This window comes from Raphanus sativus, chromosome 5, assembly GCF_000801105.2.
Source record: "Raphanus sativus cultivar WK10039 chromosome 5, ASM80110v3, whole genome shotgun sequence".
Classification (NCBI taxonomy): domain Eukaryota; kingdom Viridiplantae; phylum Streptophyta; class Magnoliopsida; order Brassicales; family Brassicaceae; genus Raphanus; species Raphanus sativus.
In genome coordinates, this window is record NC_079515.1 from 39916414 (window position 1) to 39934628 (window position 18215).

Sequence of the window (18215 nt, forward strand, 5' to 3'; positions counted from 1 at the left end):
TCCAGGTCTATTAATCGACGCACTTTGAAAGAAGATTATAGGAGGATATATGTCAATTTTCAAGTGGGATGGAATGTCATCCGCAAAATGCCTTCCTTGCTCTGCTTTGCCTCCTCCTCCTCTTGCAACCACATGACGTGGATAAAAGGATAATGATGCTATAAACATATGTGTTTAAAGTAATGTCACAGAAGAATATAATCCCTTTGAATGAATGAATATGACCCCCAGAATCTCACAAGTTACTGCTGTGGCCTGCCCACGTCATTTGGAATCTTGAGTAACACGTGCGTGGGCATCATTCCAGCACAATGGGGTGGGTAAAATGGGCTGTGGGTGGGTGGTGGGCCTTTTATCCTCTCTTTTCTTTTCCCCCACTGACTCTCTCTCTCTCTCTGTGTTCTTAACTTGAAGGGACTCTCTCGCTAGCTTCCCTCCCAAGGAGAGAGATATTAGAGATCATAGAACCATATGGATGATGATGAATATGCCAAGCTCTTCCGTAGAATGAATCCCCCCAGGTTTTTCCTCCCTGCTCTACTTGTTCCTTCATATCTTTGTCAACAATATTTCAGCCTTACACCTATATTCATGTGTCACTGACAGAGTTGTAATAGACAACAACGCTAGCGATGATGCCACTGTTATTCAGGTCTCTTTTCAGTCTATCTTGATCTATATATATATATATACACACACTTTCCTCTCCTATTTGTTTTTACATGTTTGTTTGTTTGTTTTCTCATCTTACAACAGGTTGATAGTGTGAACAAACAGGGGACCCTCTTGGAAGTTGTCCAAGTCCTCACTGATATGAATCTTGTCATCAAGAAAGCTTACATCTCTTCTGATGGCGGTTGGTTCATGGACGTCTTCAAAGTCATCCACCAAGATGGCAACAAGATCACTGACACTCAACTCCTTGACTTTATCCAAATGGTACCTACTCACATACTTAGCTTTTCTTTGGTGGTGTATGTATGTACTGTGTAAAAAAAAAGGTTGTTGGAACAATAATCAGAGGATAGAGCGCAACGCTGGCTGGTTTATTCCACCTTTAAGAAGTTCGGTTGGTGTCATGCCCTCTGACGAATACACCACCATTGAGCTCGCTGGAACCGATAGACCCGGTCTCTTGTCTGAAGTATCTGCTGTTCTCACAGACCTTCACTGCAACGTTGTCAACGCTGAGATATGGACTCACAACACCAGAGCTGCTGCGGTTATTCACGTCACCGACAATACTACTAATTCAGCTATTACGGACCCAATCCGCCTTTCCACCATCAAACATCTGCTGTGCAATGTAGTTAGGACCAACAGCGGCTCCAGGGCTGCAAAAACCGTATTTTCTTCTTCTGATACACACAGGGAGAGGCGCTTGCATCAGATCATGTTTGATGACAGGGATTACGAGGGAGCCAAAAGACCAAGGACATCAAGGCCCTGTGTCACATTAACAAACATTGACAAGGATTATACCGTTGTTACCATGAGGTCCAGAGATAGACCAAAGCTTGTGTTTGACGTTGTCTGTACCTTGACTGATATGCAGTATGTGGTGTTCCATGGCATGGTCAGCACAGAACCACTTGTGGCTTATCAGGTTTTTTACGCCCCTTTTTTTTTTGTTAATGGATTTGACATGTAACACTTTCTTTTCTTTTTTTTTTGTCTCTTCTCTTGGGATCTTTTTCTAACCATATAATATGCTGCAGGAGTTTTACATCCGCCATGTAGATGGACTTCCCATAAACTCAGAAGCCGAGCAAGACCGTGTTATCCAATGTCTTGAAGCAGCCATTGAGAGAAGAACCTCCGAGGTAATTAACCAATTAGGAAAATCACACACATTAGAGAATGTCTTCGAAATACTATATTTTTTTTTTTGCTTATATTATACTGGAACAGTAGAGAGATTATGCATACGAAACATGATAACTTTTCAGGGTTTAGAGCTGGAACTATCAGCAGAAGACAGAGTTGGTCTTCTCTCAGACATAACCAGAACATTCCGAGAGAACAGCTTAACTATTGTGAGAGCAGAGATTTCAACGCGAGAGGGTAAGGCTAAAGACACCTTCTACGTTACAGACGTAACAGGAAACGCTGTTGAATCAAAAATCGTGGAGTCAATAAGGAAAGAGATAGGTGTAAGCAAGCTGAAGGCGAAGGTGAAGCAGAACGAGGAATGCTCTGTTCTTGGTACAAGCAGGGCTTCGCAAGAAACAACAATGGGGTCTCTGCTTAGCAACATCTTCAAAGCTAAGCCTAGTCTCCAGTAACTTCAAGCTCACTCATAATTGTCTCATAGAGTATGTGCTCTTGTATAGATAACAAAACTATTATTAGACAGGATTAGGTAAGGCATCATAAGCTAAGCTGGTTGCAAAAAGTAGCCCGTCTTCTGAAACAAATGTGGAGAAATCCTCTTCTTTTTTTTTGGGTAAAATTGTGTGGTCAAAAATAACAGGATGAACCTGTTTCTGTATTATGTTTATAGCATCTGAAGAAACTTGTTGACGATTGAGATGTAAAACTAGTGGGTATTGATTAGTGAGCGTCGGATGATGTAATCAAGATAAGAGAATGTAGGGAGGGAGAGAGAGAGAGAGAGAGAAAGGGGAGATTGGTGAGGTTCAAAACAAACGCGCAACTCTCTCTCTCTCTCTCTCTCTCTCTCTCTCTCTCTCTCTCTCTCTCTCTCTCTCTCTCTCTCTCTCTCTCTCTCTCTCTCTCTCTCTCTCTCTCTCTCTCTCTCTCTCTCTCTCTCTCTCTAATTACAAACTATTAATTGCAACTTAGCCTGTCATTATAGCTTTGGTTTGTTCCCCTAATCTTACCCATTTTCTAAAGAAAACAACAAAATAAACAATTAGAAAGCAGAACAATGAAGGTTTCAGAGCCAGAGTGCGCCAGCGTCTTTGAGGAGAGGAACGAGAGAACCGTTGATGTGAGAAGCCATGACTCTGTCCATAGCCCCAACCAGCTTACCGCCTATGAAGACGACCGGAAGAGCACCTGGAGAAGAGGCGCCTGAGCAGCCCAGGAGACGAATGAGTGCCCGCTGGATGTCGCCGCCGTATGGGTGGAGGTCGAGCTCGTGAACGGCAGGGCTGACGCCCATTCCCCGGAAGAGACCCTTCACGGCATGGCACATGCAGCACGTGCTCACGCTGAATATTACCACGGCGCTCTCGGCCACCAGAGACTCTAGGCGAAGCAGGCTTGTGTCCGCCGCAAACCCCACGTCGCCGCCAAACCCTAAGTTGCTCATCTTGTATGATCCCCACGATTCCGTCTGGTATTTTTGCATCTTTTTTCTTTTTTTAAAATCCTTTTACGAGTTAGTAAAGAGATCTGCCTCAAGTTTTGCTGAGGAGAGTGAGAGAGCCATGCAGAGTATTTATAGAGCAGAGGGCCATAATTATTCTCCTATAATTATTGTTTCTTTTATTATTGCATTTTGTTAGTAAGTGAGGGCCATAATTTGTGTATTACAATAATAACATGATATTTACTATTTTATTAATTGTAAAAGAAAAGTTTAAAACCGATGACACATCACGATAGTGATTGCAGGTGAAACCAATAATCCTAGTTTTAATAATCGTTCGGTAATATTGTATCGGAATATACAAAAAAAAAAACGAAATGAAAATAAATTAAGATGTGAAGAAAAAAGGAAGCTGGAGAAGAAGTAGAACAGGCTTTTATCAGAGAGGAGTTGTTGGTAATAGACGGCTCTGCCTGTCCTTCTTGTCGGCTCTTACCACGCTCACCCATTAACTTTTTTTTTTTGGTCATCTTTTAGATTAATAAACTGGTTCAGAACATTACATCATCTTCTTACAAACCGTTAACATATATATACCCTACCCAAAAGAATCAGTGGCATTCAAGCCAAGGAGCAAACCACAAATAGCTCCCCCTACGATCACACTAAACAACCATGATCACCCACAAAAAATAATCATCAAGAGACTCCAAGCGAGCAACTAAGAAGAGGGAAGCATTTCCTCATTGTGAAATAAATCAGCCAACCAATTGGACGCTCCTGGCTCACCCATTAACTTCTTCTTCCTATTTTTAATTAACTTCTTAATTAATTTCTTGTCACTTAATTCTCTTTTCTTTTCTTAACAATATACACTTCAAAACCTTACTTTTTTCCCTTTTAAACACAGAAAACCCAAATTATATTTATATATGGATTTCGCAGTAGAGAAAAGATGATGGAAAAGTTTATCAGCTCACCATACATATCTTTTTTTTTTTGAACAAACACCATGCATAATTTTATATCGAAGTTACAATGGTTTCGTGAGCTTAGAGCATTTTCAAAGCTAAAGGGCTTTTAGATTATTTTTTTTGGAATAAAAAAATTAAAAAATGAACTAATCGTGGACCGACACGTGTTGTGGGATTCGCGAACAGTAAAAAAAACCAAACCAAGATCGCCTTTTACAGAAGAGGCAAAAGGCAAGATCATCTTTTAAGAATCTAGTTAAGGGGTGGCGTTAAAGATGTTCTTAGATTCATTATGTTTTATTCCAAAAACATATAATATCCATGAGGACCTTCTTGCCAAAACGACTCGAGCACGCATATATTTTATTACTCACGTAAATTGTTATCAGCCGATCGATCAGAATGGTTCCACCCGAGATCCATTCCGACCTAGTGGTGTGTCTTTGTGGGAAAAGAAAGCATGACCGACCTAATGGTGTTTTGTGGCAAAAAGTAAACGGCGACATTTAGTAATATGATGAAATGGATGCATTTTATGGATTTTGGCGGCACAGTTTCCTTTTAATCCATTTCAGTTTATGATAGAAAATTTATTACGAGCAATGAGTGTATATTTGTAGTCATCAGGAAGAAATATCTGTTAAGAAGTAAAAAGCTTATGGTTCTGATCCACATAGTCATGTGCGTTAAACTTCCGCATAGGTATTTTGTTACGTCGATAAGTATATGTAGTTCTAAAAAAGTATATGTAATCTCAGTTAATCGTTGAGGCCGTAAAATCGATCAGTAATAATTTGGCACGGGTTAGAATATAACAATGATGATGAGGTTTTACAATTTTATTCAATTAATTAAGAATATTAAGACGTGCTAATCGGTAAACACATAAAGTAAACATTTAAAATACATGCTGTTTGGCTACCACGCTTGTGTCCCTTGTATATAAAAGTATCTCAGGAGGTCCAAAGAAAATAAATCTCAAATAATAACCGAGCTAGTAATTGATGCCCGAGAGACGAAGATATGAATGTTGAATAGAGTAAGAGACGTCCGTACAGTTATGCTCCCTCCATCTGAAAAGAGAGTTACTTCTTTTGGTGTTTTAACTCATGTGACATGACTCATGTCCCTATTTTTTAGAAAAATAAAAAAAGAGACTGTTTGCATGAATTATCGTAAAGGATATATAAACTTGTCGGATTGTGTTTGTCGGATCGTTTTTACTTATTATAAAAATCATTTTTTTTTTTTGTCATCTGGTGGATTATATTGATAACATGAACGTTTTTACACAAACACAAGCCGACAAGGAACCATCCTTTCGGAGCCATAAGCCGGCAAGGATCACAATCCTTCCGGAGCCAGATAAAACTACAAGATACAAAAGAACTAAAGGATGAATTACTAAAACATAAGCAGAAAACCTCATAAATAGAAACCGAAGTGGATGTCCTGATGATAGCGACCATTGGAGAAGAGCGTACCGATTTTCAAACAACGGATAGAAACAAGTTAGGAACCTTGTTTGATGACTTGAAGAAATTTCCTATCCAAAGAACCAAAGAACCAATTTGGCAGAGACCTCAAAGCTCGCATAACCATAAGCCGGTACTTCCATTGGCTCCAGCCATATCGTAACACAAATAACACCATTTGGATCTTCATGAAAACCGGAGAAGACACTCTTGTCATGAACCAAAGCAGAGACCCTCCACATTTATTGAAACAAGACCCAAGGCTTATGCATAATCCATAATCGTTCCTCCATATCCGACGAAACCAGGGAGATAAAGAGAAGGACAAGACTGAACCCATAAGAGCTTCGGAATCTGAAGACGTTAAACCGAATCGATACGCATAAACCTTAAGCACAAAACTGAACCGGCTATTACGACCACCGCGAACCAGAACTAATGTACGAACCAAGAACAGTCACGCCATCGAACCTAAACCCATCACAAGACAATCCTCCCTAAACGCTAGACAATAACTAAAACCGAAGCAAACTAACCACTTATGGAGGCCACATACAGGAGACACTTCAGGCTAACATAGACCATGGATCTTCATCGGAGACAGCCCCTACCAAACCAGCTAAAAACCACCGCAGAGCCACATCGGAAACTGAGCCTTTCATCTCTCTAGATCATCTCAATCAAAGGAGGAACAATATCTCAGCTCTAGTGAGAGCCACCGCTTTGAGTCACCGATGGACAACACCATAACCTTTCAAGATCAAAACTTTAAAAACAGGACCTCCGCTTGAAGAGATCTGCAACCCCCATAGCAGAATACAACATAAACTACAAAAGCAGAAGAAATAAAACGAGTAGACCCGGCGGTGGTGCTATCGGAGCCACCACGCGCCGGTAATCGTAGATCTTAGCAGCGCCGCAGGCGGGAGACTTTGAGGGAGACGAGAGAGAATTAGGTTTTGTGGTACGATTTTTCGATAAGCCAAGAGTCTTATTAAATCATTCTTTTTTAAAAAAACTGGCTTTAAAAATCATCTTTTTTTTTCTGAAACTGGTTTTAAAAATCATTCTTTTCCTAGAGAAGTCTTACGTAACACTTGTCGTGTAATCTTTACATTTTTCTTACCAAACTGATAGGTCCGGTATAACCCGCTCAAGTAGTCGGTTAAACATTTTTTGGAATTGCAACTGAAAACCTTACAGAGAAACTAGCGGATGGTGATACGGTAGCAATTTTAGAGCATCCCCATTAAAGGTTTATGGAGAAGTTCACACGTTTGCCGAGAAAAAAAAATTAAAATAATATTTTTTTCATGAACTTGTCCCTTCTGAACTTTCTACGTAAACTTCTATGTGATGAGTTCATCACTATTTTGTGGACCCTACGACATGTGGCGATCTACAATTGATCTAATTTCTTTTTAAGAAAAAAACCAAACAGAAAAAAGAAGTTTTGATAATAAAAAAATGAAAACTTGAACCCCAAATGGAGTTTACTAATGAGGATGCTTTTAGAGGCAAAACGCGAGAAGCTGACCATTGTACAATATTGAAAGCTTACTGAAGGAATTATAAAAGATTTCGATCGGTTGCTTTTAAAATTTTTTTTTCTTGTGGAAAATACAAAAGTTTTAGCTTTCACAGAGTATGAACATTCTCAATAGTATTTTCAATTTTTTTAATTAATTTCAAGAACTATTATTAATATATAAAAATAACAATAATTTGAAAATATGTTGTTTTATAATATATTTTGACTTACTTCTATCTTTTCTCTAACAAATAAATTATTATTTTTACTATATTTAGAAGAATTTTAGTATTTTCTACTAAAATAAAAAAGTGAAAATATATTCAGATGATTTTACAAACTATATATGGGAGTCAAGCTGCGTACAAACAAAACATTTATAGGGACGTTGCCCATTCTTAGAAAATGAAAAAAATAAAACTCCTACGGAGTTGAAGCCTTTTTTCAAAAAAAAAAAAAGAAAAAACTCCTACGGAGTTACGGACATGCTTGTGTAAGGAAATTTCACAAATCCAACGGTGGAATTTTTTCACATAGAATAAAGAAGATATGATCGATCGGACGGGTAGGGTTAAGTGGCTGGAAAGGAGAGTCCACTGACTTATTATACGAGAGTATTAATTAATTAGTACAATATGTCAATATATACATGGAAATTAATTAGTATTAAAAGAATACGAGCGTGATGCTATCTTTTCAGCTTTATCTGGTCTTTGCCATTTATATATAGCTGTGCGTATGTCTCTCTATGCACAATATTAATGTCTTACTTTGTTATAAATATATCCATTATATTTTTCTTTTTTAAATTCGGTTTGGTTATTTACCTCTTACGGTGAAACAAAGCCGATAGACAGAGGAAAGGTGGGATACGAACTATATCCTAAAATCAGCTTAAGAATTATATATTTTCGTCACTCCTCGAAGTATGATGGTCGTGTTTTGGTTCCAACGACCAAGGTATGTAATCTGTGGGTTTTATTATTATTATTTTTGACCAAATGTGGGTTTTATTATCCATGCATATCTATGTATCTATACAGCTGGAACATATATTTCTGTAATGTTGAGTATATTTTACGAGAAAGAACACATACATATCCGTAAATATGTATATACGTAGAGATTAATCTTAAATCCAGTCTTTAATTAACCATACTTATGCAAGAAAAAAAGGTAAAAGGAAAATGTTGCATATGTCGGTGTCGCGGCGAAAAGGCGGTGAGTGCATTGTGGGAGTGCTCACGAATTCCCTTGAATTATCTTTTATTTATACTAGTATTGTATATCCCTAAGCCCATGCAAATTAACTGCAGACTCACTTTTCTTTATTTAACTATGAAACAATTACCCTGCAGGGCAGTTTTTGAACTTTTATAACAAAATAAGACAGTTTGTTATATTAGGGTAGTTTGTTGGTGGTCAAAGACCCTAATATTCCCAAATGAAAACTAAACTTTTTGATATCTCTCTCTTCTTTTCTTTTCTGGTCACATGAGTCTATTTTTACTTTATTTAAAAAGTAAAAATACATTGTTTCATTTAATTGTTTTTAATCTGAACCACACAAAAAGTTGCTTTATTTTTTATCTTATCTTTAAATTAAATCAACAAATAGAAGAGTGCGGTGAAGATGCGGTGGTGAAACAAATTGATATAGCTTCGGCAGCGACAAATAATCCATATAAGTTACATAGATGACTTGACGAGATTGAGTATTCATCAGTCTCGTATAAAGAAAAATTATTTTAATGCTTTATTTGGCATCTTCTATATCATTTTCTCCGCCGCGTTTCTACCACTTGAACCGAGCTCTTATAACCATGCACTCAACATTTGAGAATGCAGCAAAGATGGCTAAAGAAACAAAAGGGACAAACAATAGACAAACAGACCCAAACATAGTAAAATTTATGACATTTAGTAGCAATAAAAATAGAAGAAAGTAAAGTTTTTATTGAGAGAGATGCTCAATTTATAGAGGCATCAGCTCTATATGCAACCCATGTTGAAAATGCTTACACTAGAATGTTCACACAGATTCACAAGATAGTGACCAAAAGAAGCGTGGATAGATCCAACAAAGGATGATGATCTTTGTTTTAAGCGTTCATGTACACACATGTGTACAACAAATCCATATGTACATTGTACACAATCCATGTGTATATTGTTTTCATGGACATTGTGTCCATGTGTACATTGTCAGATGTGTACATTGTCACATGTACACAAGTCATGTGTACATTGTTTTCATGTACATCGTTTGATGAGACTACATGTACACCTTTTTGTTTTCATGTATATTGTTTTCATGTACATCGTTTGTCACATTACACAATCCATATGTACATTATTTTCATGTGCATCGTTTGATGAGACTAAATGTATCCATGTGTATATTGTCACATGTACACAATCCATGTGCACATTATTTTCATGTACATCGTTTAATTTTTTTTAATGCAAAGCTAATAAGATAGTTAGATAATGTTAGATACATGTGCATCTTTTAAAATAGTTGACAAAAAATAAATTATTTCACCAAAAGATAAAAATATAATCAAAATTCAAAATATATACGTCCATAAATATATGGATGGCTTTTATCTTTTCTTTTGTCGACCACAAGTTTTTGACGTAGTTTTCTCTATTTAACTTATCATCGTTACCACTAACTATCTTAAAATTATTTCACCAAAAGATAAAAAAAATCATCAAAATATACACGTCCATGCATGCATGGCTTTTATCTTTTCATTTGTCGACCGCAAGTTTTTGACTCAGTTATCTCACTTGTTAAATTTGTTTATCTCGTAGTGTAACTTATTATCGCACTGCGTTTGTTCCTGATCCGAGATGACCCATGATAATTAATTTAGCTTCGATAATTGTACTGCTTTATAATACATGTGTATAATTTTAGGATCAGTCTTGGTCATTTGTAAATGAAAAGGTAAATAATATCTGGAGAATTTTTTTTATTATTAATTTTGAAGGAAAATAAATAAATTTGTCTTTTGTTTCAGAAAAAAACTAAATTCAATATTTAAAGCTTAAAGTTTTCATTACAAAATTTAATATTATACAAAATTTAGTTACTTTTATTTCAAAACACATAATAAAATAAGAATTTTCTGGTTTTTTTTTTGAAATTTTAGAGATTTTTATTAAAAATAAATAAATTTTGAATATTAAAATAGACATAATTTTAATAGTTTGTGTATTAAAATAAGTAAACTAATTAGTTAGGGTATTAAACTAGTAGCGAAAAAATTGAATATTAAAAAACTTAACAAAATTTAGTTAAAGTATTTTTATGAAATTTTTTCCTATATATTATACAAATGGGACAAATACTTAAGTTAAAAGACAACCTTGACTTAACTTTCTATGGCCCGAAAAACGAGCTATCTATAATGAAGAGAAATTGAGTTATATAACATAAGAACACATAACTCACTATCTAACCAAAATCCTCTTTTCTTCATATCTCTTTCTATTCTTTCTCTGCAAATTTAAATTCTCCTTTTTTTTGCTATTTCACAAATAAACCCTATAATCAAAGAGAAAAACAACCAATATTTACTTTTCAAAATAAAAAAAAAAAGAAAAGAAAAAGGAAAGGTAAAAGAGATTTGACCATTGGGAGGAGGAGAGAGGGAATGGCAAAAAGTGGTAAATAAATTTAGAAAAAACAGAGTTTTGTGCCCCACGCGAGCCACCTTCCTTTATTCCTCTTATTTCCGCTTGAACTAAACATAGTCTTATATATAGACCAACCCCATATTAACTAGCTTGTAAATAACAGACGGAGATATGAAATCTGCAGTCGATAATAACTGCAAGCAGACTACAAGAGATTACTATCCATACAGAAAGATTCGAATGTATCTCTTTATTTTCCATATACTGACAGTAAGAACTCGTATAAGGTGTAATATCTTGGTTATTGTAAGGTGTGAATGTTATGGAACAAATAGAATAAATGTTTTCTTTTCTTTTTTTTTATCAACAAATGTTTTCTTTTCATTTTAACTCTTCACGCGTTTGTTGTTGTTGGTGTGTGTGTTTAGTACCGAGGTGTTATTAACTTTACATAGAGAGAGCAAAAAGGTAATTTCTTGTGAATGTAGCTTTAGTTAAAGTAGAGAAGCAATTAACCATAACTATTTAACTTTATACATGTATTTTAAGGAGAGAGGTATGGCCGTTAAAGGAGTTAACCGACAAGATGGCTTTACTTTCTCAGCATTTGTTTCTTTGATTGTCTCATCTTGCTGACGTTATCCTAGTCTCCTAACGTTGACCGTCCACCCAGTTGTCCCCTCTCTACATTTTGTTTTCTTATTGACTAACCTTTTTATGATAATTAATTACAATATTTATCTCATATTTTCTGATTACTACTGAAAATTATCCTTTAAGAAAAGGACACACAATTTGATCAAAAAAAAGAAAGAAAAGGACACACAAAACTACAAAACCTTGGTATTTCATAGTGTGAATTTTTTAATCGAGAGATTTTAAATACTACTATATATATTTTTTATTTTTTTGCTAAATAAAGGGTTAAATTCGGGTCAATGATGACACAAGCCTAACCCCCGGGTGGAGGTACAATCCACGGATAGACCCTTTCCTGGGCATTCAAATGAGTCGAAAGCAATGGACCCATACCCGTGTTGCCAGTGGGAATTGAACCCGGGACCGTATTGAGGCCGAAGCTCTCTCAAGTACCACTAGGCTAACCCCACTGGTTACTACTATATATATTCAGAGGTTTTCTTTATATGTTTTGTTAAATCAAATGAGTTTTTATCTATACAAATTTTTGTTTATAAGCTAGGGATAATATCTTTTTCGATCTAATACCATTTATAGTATATTATCTATTTTCTTTTAAAACATTTCCGAAACTGTAAATTAAAGTGGTTTATTTCAAAGGTATAGTTTTAAAACAAAGTCATGGAATATGTGATCAGCTTCAATTTAGATACATTATGCTAAGTACATTAGCCTCTATGTTTTAAGAAAAATTCGAAACATTTACTCATTGCCAGTATGTTTACTTTGGGTCCTCTTAACCTCGTTAAAATGTTGGAACTGCGAAACAATCGTTTAGAAATGATTAGTCTTCTAAGGATAATATCACAATCCACAAATTTTCTCGAGATCGTGGGCTATCCCCTCTAAGTTTTTGAAAGTTACAAAGCATATAATTCTTACTATTATACTTATTTAGAGCCTTTAACCACTTTAAAATGCTGAAACTATTTAACGATCGTTTTGAAAGTGTGTCGTCGTTTCTAGATGATAACATTAAACCCGCCAAAATTTTCAAGGTCCTGGATTAACTTCTATGAGTTTTTGAAAATTTTGAAACATGTATTTCTTACTAGTATGCTGATTTAGAGGCCTCTTAACCACATTAAAATTTTGAAACTGCTTAACATTATTTTTTGATAGTGTTACGTTGTATTTTGAGGTTAACATCAAAGCCACCAAATTTACCAAGGTCATGGGCAAACCCTATGACTTCTAAAAATTTAGAAACATGTATTCCTTACTAGTATGCTAAATTAGAGATCCATTATCCACATTAAAATGTTAAACTTCTTAACAATCATTTTAAAGTGTTTCGTCGTCTTTTAAAGATAACATCAAAACCCACAAATTTTCGAGATCATTTATGGGCTAACCCTTATGAGTTTTTGAAAATTTTATAATATGTATTCCTTGCTAATATGCTAATTTAGAGACTCCTTAATCACACTAAAGTTTTAAAAATACTTATCAGTTTTAAAGTTTTTCGTCGTTTCGTGAGGTTAACGTCAAAACCCACTAAATTTTTTTGAGGTCTTTGGCTAACCCCTATGAGTTTTTGAAAATTTCGAAACATGTATTCCTTTCTAGTATGCTTATTTAAAGATTCCTTAATGATATATATGGTGTTTTTTGACATCATGCTGATCTAATTTTAATCTTAATAGATGACAATAAAAATAGTCTTCATCTATTATTAAATAAATATGGAATACAACTGGTCCACTTCATCCGTAGGTCCAACTTGCGTGTGTGAATATGTCTTATAGTGAACCCTTTTAATATCGGGAATTATCTGCTTCATTAAACCTGATTAAAAATGGCCCAACTTAATTATCGCTTCAAAACTTCTTACACATAAAATTAAATGGGCTTTTTCATGTTTTCGTTCATCACTTTTTGTTACATATACGTTTAACTTATTTTTTTGTCTCCTCAAATTTTGAAAATAAGATGTGTCTAACGGTAAAAAAGTAGAGACTTACAGGCACATGCCATCTGAATCAATTCAAAATTGATCACCGACTTTGCTTTTTTAAATGTCAACCCTTTAAATCATCAACTTCACGAAGCGATTAGATGCTTTATTCTATGATAAAACACACAAGATTTCTCTTTTACTGCTTTTGTTGATTTCTCTATAGATTATCGAGGACTCTAGAGCATGAACATTCATAAAGCAATGTAAAACTCTTATCTTGTTTTACAAATCACCTTTGATAATTTGTTGGGTTTTCGTTTCTTTTTTTAACCTATCTTCATTCACGATTAGGAGAGAGAAACTGAATCGGAGCATGAACAATCGTAGAGATTGCTTTTAACCCATCATCATTCAAACCTGTGTAAGTCGTTTCTTGTTTTGCGAAATTAACTTTGTTGATTCCGACGGTTGATGCGGCTCACGGAACCACCACTGAATCCTCTTTTTATTTCTAGTTTTTATGTATAGTTATGTCTGGTGTGGAGTTGGGCCTCTCGTTCGTACTCTTTCGCAGATCTGGTTCGGGATGGTCACTGAAGATTCGATGATGATGGTAGCTCTGGTCCGTGATTGAAGATCGGGTTGCCGCTGGTTCCATCGATCTTTTGAAGGTCTTCTTCCCTTTTTTGTTTTCTTAGATCTGGGCTAGTGTATGGCTTTTGGTCTCCTTATCTTGGTCGTTTGTGTCTTTCCGGTTATAGCTTTAGTATCCTGGTTTTAATTTCATGGATTGTTGATCGATTTTGCTCTTTTTAGGTTTAGGGTGGGTCTTGTGTGTTGCTGCTTTGTGTGGGTCATCTCAGTCTTCGATTATCCTTTGGGTGTGTTGAATCTGCTTTGCCTTTGTCCACTACCTTTAGTTAGCTTCTATAAAGTTTTTTCTCTGGTCTTTAGACTAGTTCTTGTAAAGCTAACCTCTTGTCTTTTTTGTGGGGTTGCAAAGTTCTTAATTTTAATTTCTTGGGAGAAAATTAGGTGGATTGATGGCTTCTCCATGCTCTTGGTTTTGTTTTGTATGTCGTTGATTAAAGCTTGTTCATTGTGTTTCTTTTGTGGCCTGTTCTTCTCTTGTCTTAGCTGCTCATATCCATCTGCCTTTGGCCTACGAGAGAATCTTCATCAATGTTTTATGGAGTTATGAGCACAATGAACCCTAAACCCTAAACCCTAAACCCTAAACCCTCGAATCTTACCATTGAAGATTGATGAACAAACCAACGTCTTCTCTTCCTCTTGTTTTCTACTTTTTTTTTTTTTATTTAATTCAAATTTGTTTATTGTAACGGATCAAGCTACTTGCCATTGTATGTAGCTTGATTGCCAAGTACTCTAGAGACCCTTATTGTCTGGTATTCAGCTACTAATAAACTATAAAAGAATTGAGATGGATGATATATGCATTCTCCTTTAGCTTGTCCAAAACTGAACCTCTTAAGCAAACGAGTTTGGTAAGAAAATTTAATAGAAGGATAAGAAAGCCACATGACGTGAAGGAATGAAGCAATGAATGTAACAAAACTTACCACCGTGCACTTGCTTGCTTTACAGCTTTCAGCCATTGAATGCTCTCTCTTCAAATCTCACGTTTGGAAGAGAATACATCTGAAGAGGGCCCAGTTATGTTGGGCCTCTAATTTACTGACCCAACTCATCCATCGTCTTGTTTAATTGTTTGTATACAGAATGAAACTTATCAATAAAAGGTCAACGCTTTGTATTACCTTACCTTTGGAAGGAACGGTGTCGTTTTGATTGCTTTGTTGATTTAAAATAAGTAAGAAATGACGCCGTTTTTACATAGAATCAAACAAGAGCTAATTTTGTTGCGATTAAAAGGGATTTCTGAAAATCGGATTCTTTATAATTTCTCTTGGTTCTCTTTCAAAATTTGTATCTTTTCTTCATTCAGATCTTTGAGAAATCGCCAGAGAGAGAATCCCTTTTGATTGATTGAGAGAGGTTCATTGCGAATCAAGCATTCTCTGGGTAAATATATCTCCGTCTTCTTATTCTTTCTCATAATTCTTAGGGTTTGTTTACTTTCCGCCATTGTTGAACTCGCTTTCGTCTCTCTGTAACACTTCTTCTACCCGGAGAACAGACACGACGAAAAGTTGAGTCAGAGCACGACGTCGAGAAAGGCGATCTCCATCAAGAAACATTCTCTGGTCTCTTTCGAAACCATCAAATCCTAATCGAAGAGATCACTCATCGAGAGAGAGAGAGAGAGAGGATGGAGTCCAAAATCGTCTCCATCTCACGCAAGGCCAACGCTGCCAAACCCTAATCTAATCGACGCCATCGAGACCGAGAATCGTAGGAACCACTAACGGTGTAAGGGCCAAACTGAGAGAGACGATGAGCGAGTTTCATCGTTTGAGGGAGACGATCTTTGCTGAGTACAGAGAAGATCTGATTTTTTTTTTGCGACTGATGAAGAGCCAAGCAACGAGGACATGGAGAAGATGATATCTGGAGATGGGTTAGTGAAGATGATATCTTGTAAGTACATTCTTTGTATTCTGTCAGCTATCTGCTTCTCAGATCAAGCAAGCAAAATCTAATCGATGCTTATTATTATTTGTTTTCTATAGGTAAACATGCGATGCGGGAACTGATAAGAGATTTGTCTTTAAGTTATGAGAATGAGGTATTTAGGATGCATATGTGTGTTTCTTAAACGTTGAATGTGTACAGATGCTACTTGTTGGCCTAATATATTTAATTGTTTTATGTTCCTTGAACTCAGATGCTCGCTAAATCTTCTCACACTGACTCATCTTTTTGATGCTACCTGTTGATCTTTTTGTTAAGCAGATCAAGGTAAATCAAAGTTACAGATATTATTCCCCTTCCTTTTATATATAAAATACATATATCATCCTTAACTTCTATATTGTATTTGCTTATTCCAGTAGAAAAGTTTTGATCTAGAAAAACTAAGATTCTGTAAAAGATGATAATGTAAACCGATCCAGATTTATTTTAAATTGCTTGTGTAACTCTTAGTCTCTTATATTTTTTACAGGAATGGACTGAGGGGAATGAGGATAGTTCCCTACTTGAAGCAATCTACGAGCCCTTGATGAGGTAAGGTTCACTGTTAATAAGAACGATCAGAAGCTAGGCAAGAGTAATGAGAAAGAACTGAATCATACAAATATGATGCAGGTTACAAAACTAGCTGAATGTGACTCTTATATGTTTTACAGGAATGGACTGAGGGGAATGAGGATAGTTCCATATTTGAAGCAATCTACGAGCCCTTGATGAGGTATGTTCACTGTTAATAAGAACGATCAGAAGCTAGGCAAGAGTAATGGGAAAGCACTGAATCATACAAATATGATGCAGGTTACAAAACTAGCTGAATGTGACATATATCGTACAAGTTCTGAGCTCATAAACAGCTCCGACAAAGAGGTGTCCAACAGTCAGTCCAAAAGGTTTCTATCTAAGATGATTGATGCTCGCCAAGTTATGCTTTTGTGGAGTTGGTTCTGTTGTCCAAGATGAGGTACTAGCGCCCTACTTTCTTATGCCTTTCTATTTTTACTCAACAAGCTTGTCTTTTTGATTGTGTGCTTGAGGTGCAGTAGAAATTGCTTTCACTCTTGATACTTCAGCAGAACCTTTATGATTTACAGTGTCGATGTTTGCAAGCATTTTGTCTTGATAATCATGATTCAGCAACTCAATTGCTTTCCTTGTGGTAACTCAAACTTTTACAGGTTTATATCAAGAACACAAAACTTCTATTGTCAAATTCATGTGATACTTTTAACTCGTAGGTAACCCAGATTTTCTCTCAAACAGATTCTATACTACAGTAATTTCTGTTTTAATTGGCGGATAGAAGTCACTTCAAAGAACTTAAATGCTGTGTAAGCCACCAAATCTGAATCAGGTGCCTGAAGAAATTCCAAGTAGGAGACATGATTATTTACGGGAGAATCACACGTGTGTGGAGCCTTGACGGTCCATTGAAATAGATCATACGAGCATATTAAAATCTAGTTTCTTGTAAACAGTATGCTACTTGCCAAATTGTACTTAGGTCTCAACTAGACTTGCCATTTTAATTGATTTCTTTCTTGGTTTGTGGTAATTTGGATTATGTTAAAACACAGGTTCTTGATTATTTATGTTACGTTGTGAAGAATATTATTGCAAAGTAAATGGTTATAGTAGGCCTTTTATACATGTTGTCACTTATTGGGCCACTTATCCTTCTAACATCACATAACTGCTGCCCCAACCAATAATTTCTTTACTTTATTAATTTTATGGTTTTTAGTTATCCGAACCTAGGGTTAGTATTTACCCGGACCTAGGGTTAGGTCAAACCGAACCTAGGGTTAGTAATCCCAACCGGGTTAGTAAACCGAACCTAGGGTTAGATATCCGAACCTAGGCTTAGGTCAAATCGAACCTAGGGTTAGTAAACCGAACCTAGGGTTAGAAATCCGAACCCAGGGTTCAGGGTCTAGGGTCTAGGGTCTAGGGTCTCGGGTCTCGGATCTCGGGTCTCGGGTCTCGGGTCTCTGGTCGCTGGTCTCGGGTCTCGGGTCTGGGTTCTGGGTTCAAGGGGTTCACAGGGTTGAAGGTTCAGAGGGTTTACAGGGTTTTAGGGTTCAGGGGGCTTAGAGGG

General features: G+C 36.1%; 2 protein-coding genes and 1 long non-coding RNA gene across 16 annotated transcripts; 2 read left to right on the forward strand and 1 right to left on the reverse strand.

Moving 5' to 3' along the window:
- The first annotated feature begins 99 nt into the window (after positions 1-99).
- Positions 100-2526, forward strand: LOC108857313 (ACT domain-containing protein ACR6). 3 transcript variants are annotated; one of them, XM_056986488.1, is made up of 7 exons: positions 100-316; positions 415-521; positions 607-652; positions 757-939; positions 1022-1606; positions 1719-1823; positions 1950-2526. In XM_056986488.1, exons 2-7 carry the CDS (start codon positions 472-474, stop codon positions 2283-2285), a joined length of 1305 nt encoding a protein of 434 aa, XP_056842468.1. In that variant the 5' UTR covers positions 100-316; positions 415-471; the 3' UTR covers positions 2286-2526. The 3 variants fall into 3 exon arrangements, with proteins under 3 accessions (XP_056842468.1, XP_018486789.1, XP_018486788.1); XM_018631287.2 differs by lacking the exon at positions 100-316 and having other exon boundaries at positions 365-521; positions 757-974; positions 1063-1606; XM_018631286.2 differs by lacking the exon at positions 100-316 and having other exon boundaries at positions 366-521.
- A 234-nt stretch (positions 2527-2760) lies between these two features.
- Positions 2761-3414, reverse strand: LOC108860580 (glutaredoxin-C7). The gene has a single exon (XM_018634442.2). It carries the CDS (start codon positions 3314-3316, stop codon positions 2900-2902), a length of 417 nt encoding a protein of 138 aa, XP_018489944.1. The 5' UTR covers positions 3317-3414; the 3' UTR covers positions 2761-2899.
- Positions 3415-13526: 10112 nt separating this feature from the next.
- LOC108856496 (uncharacterized) lies at positions 13527-17672 on the forward strand. 12 transcript variants are annotated; one of them, XR_008945896.1, is made up of 11 exons: positions 13527-13767; positions 13856-13925; positions 14020-14175; positions 16004-16066; positions 16159-16214; positions 16314-16387; positions 16593-16654; positions 16736-16838; positions 16919-17081; positions 17212-17295; positions 17381-17672. It is a non-coding gene; the product is annotated as an uncharacterized LOC108856496 (long non-coding RNA). The 12 variants fall into 12 exon arrangements; XR_008945892.1 differs by having other exon boundaries at positions 13528-13767; positions 16777-16838; positions 17161-17295; XR_008945893.1 differs by having other exon boundaries at positions 13528-13767; positions 16777-16838; positions 17194-17295.
- The last annotated feature ends 543 nt before the right edge of the window (positions 17673-18215 follow it).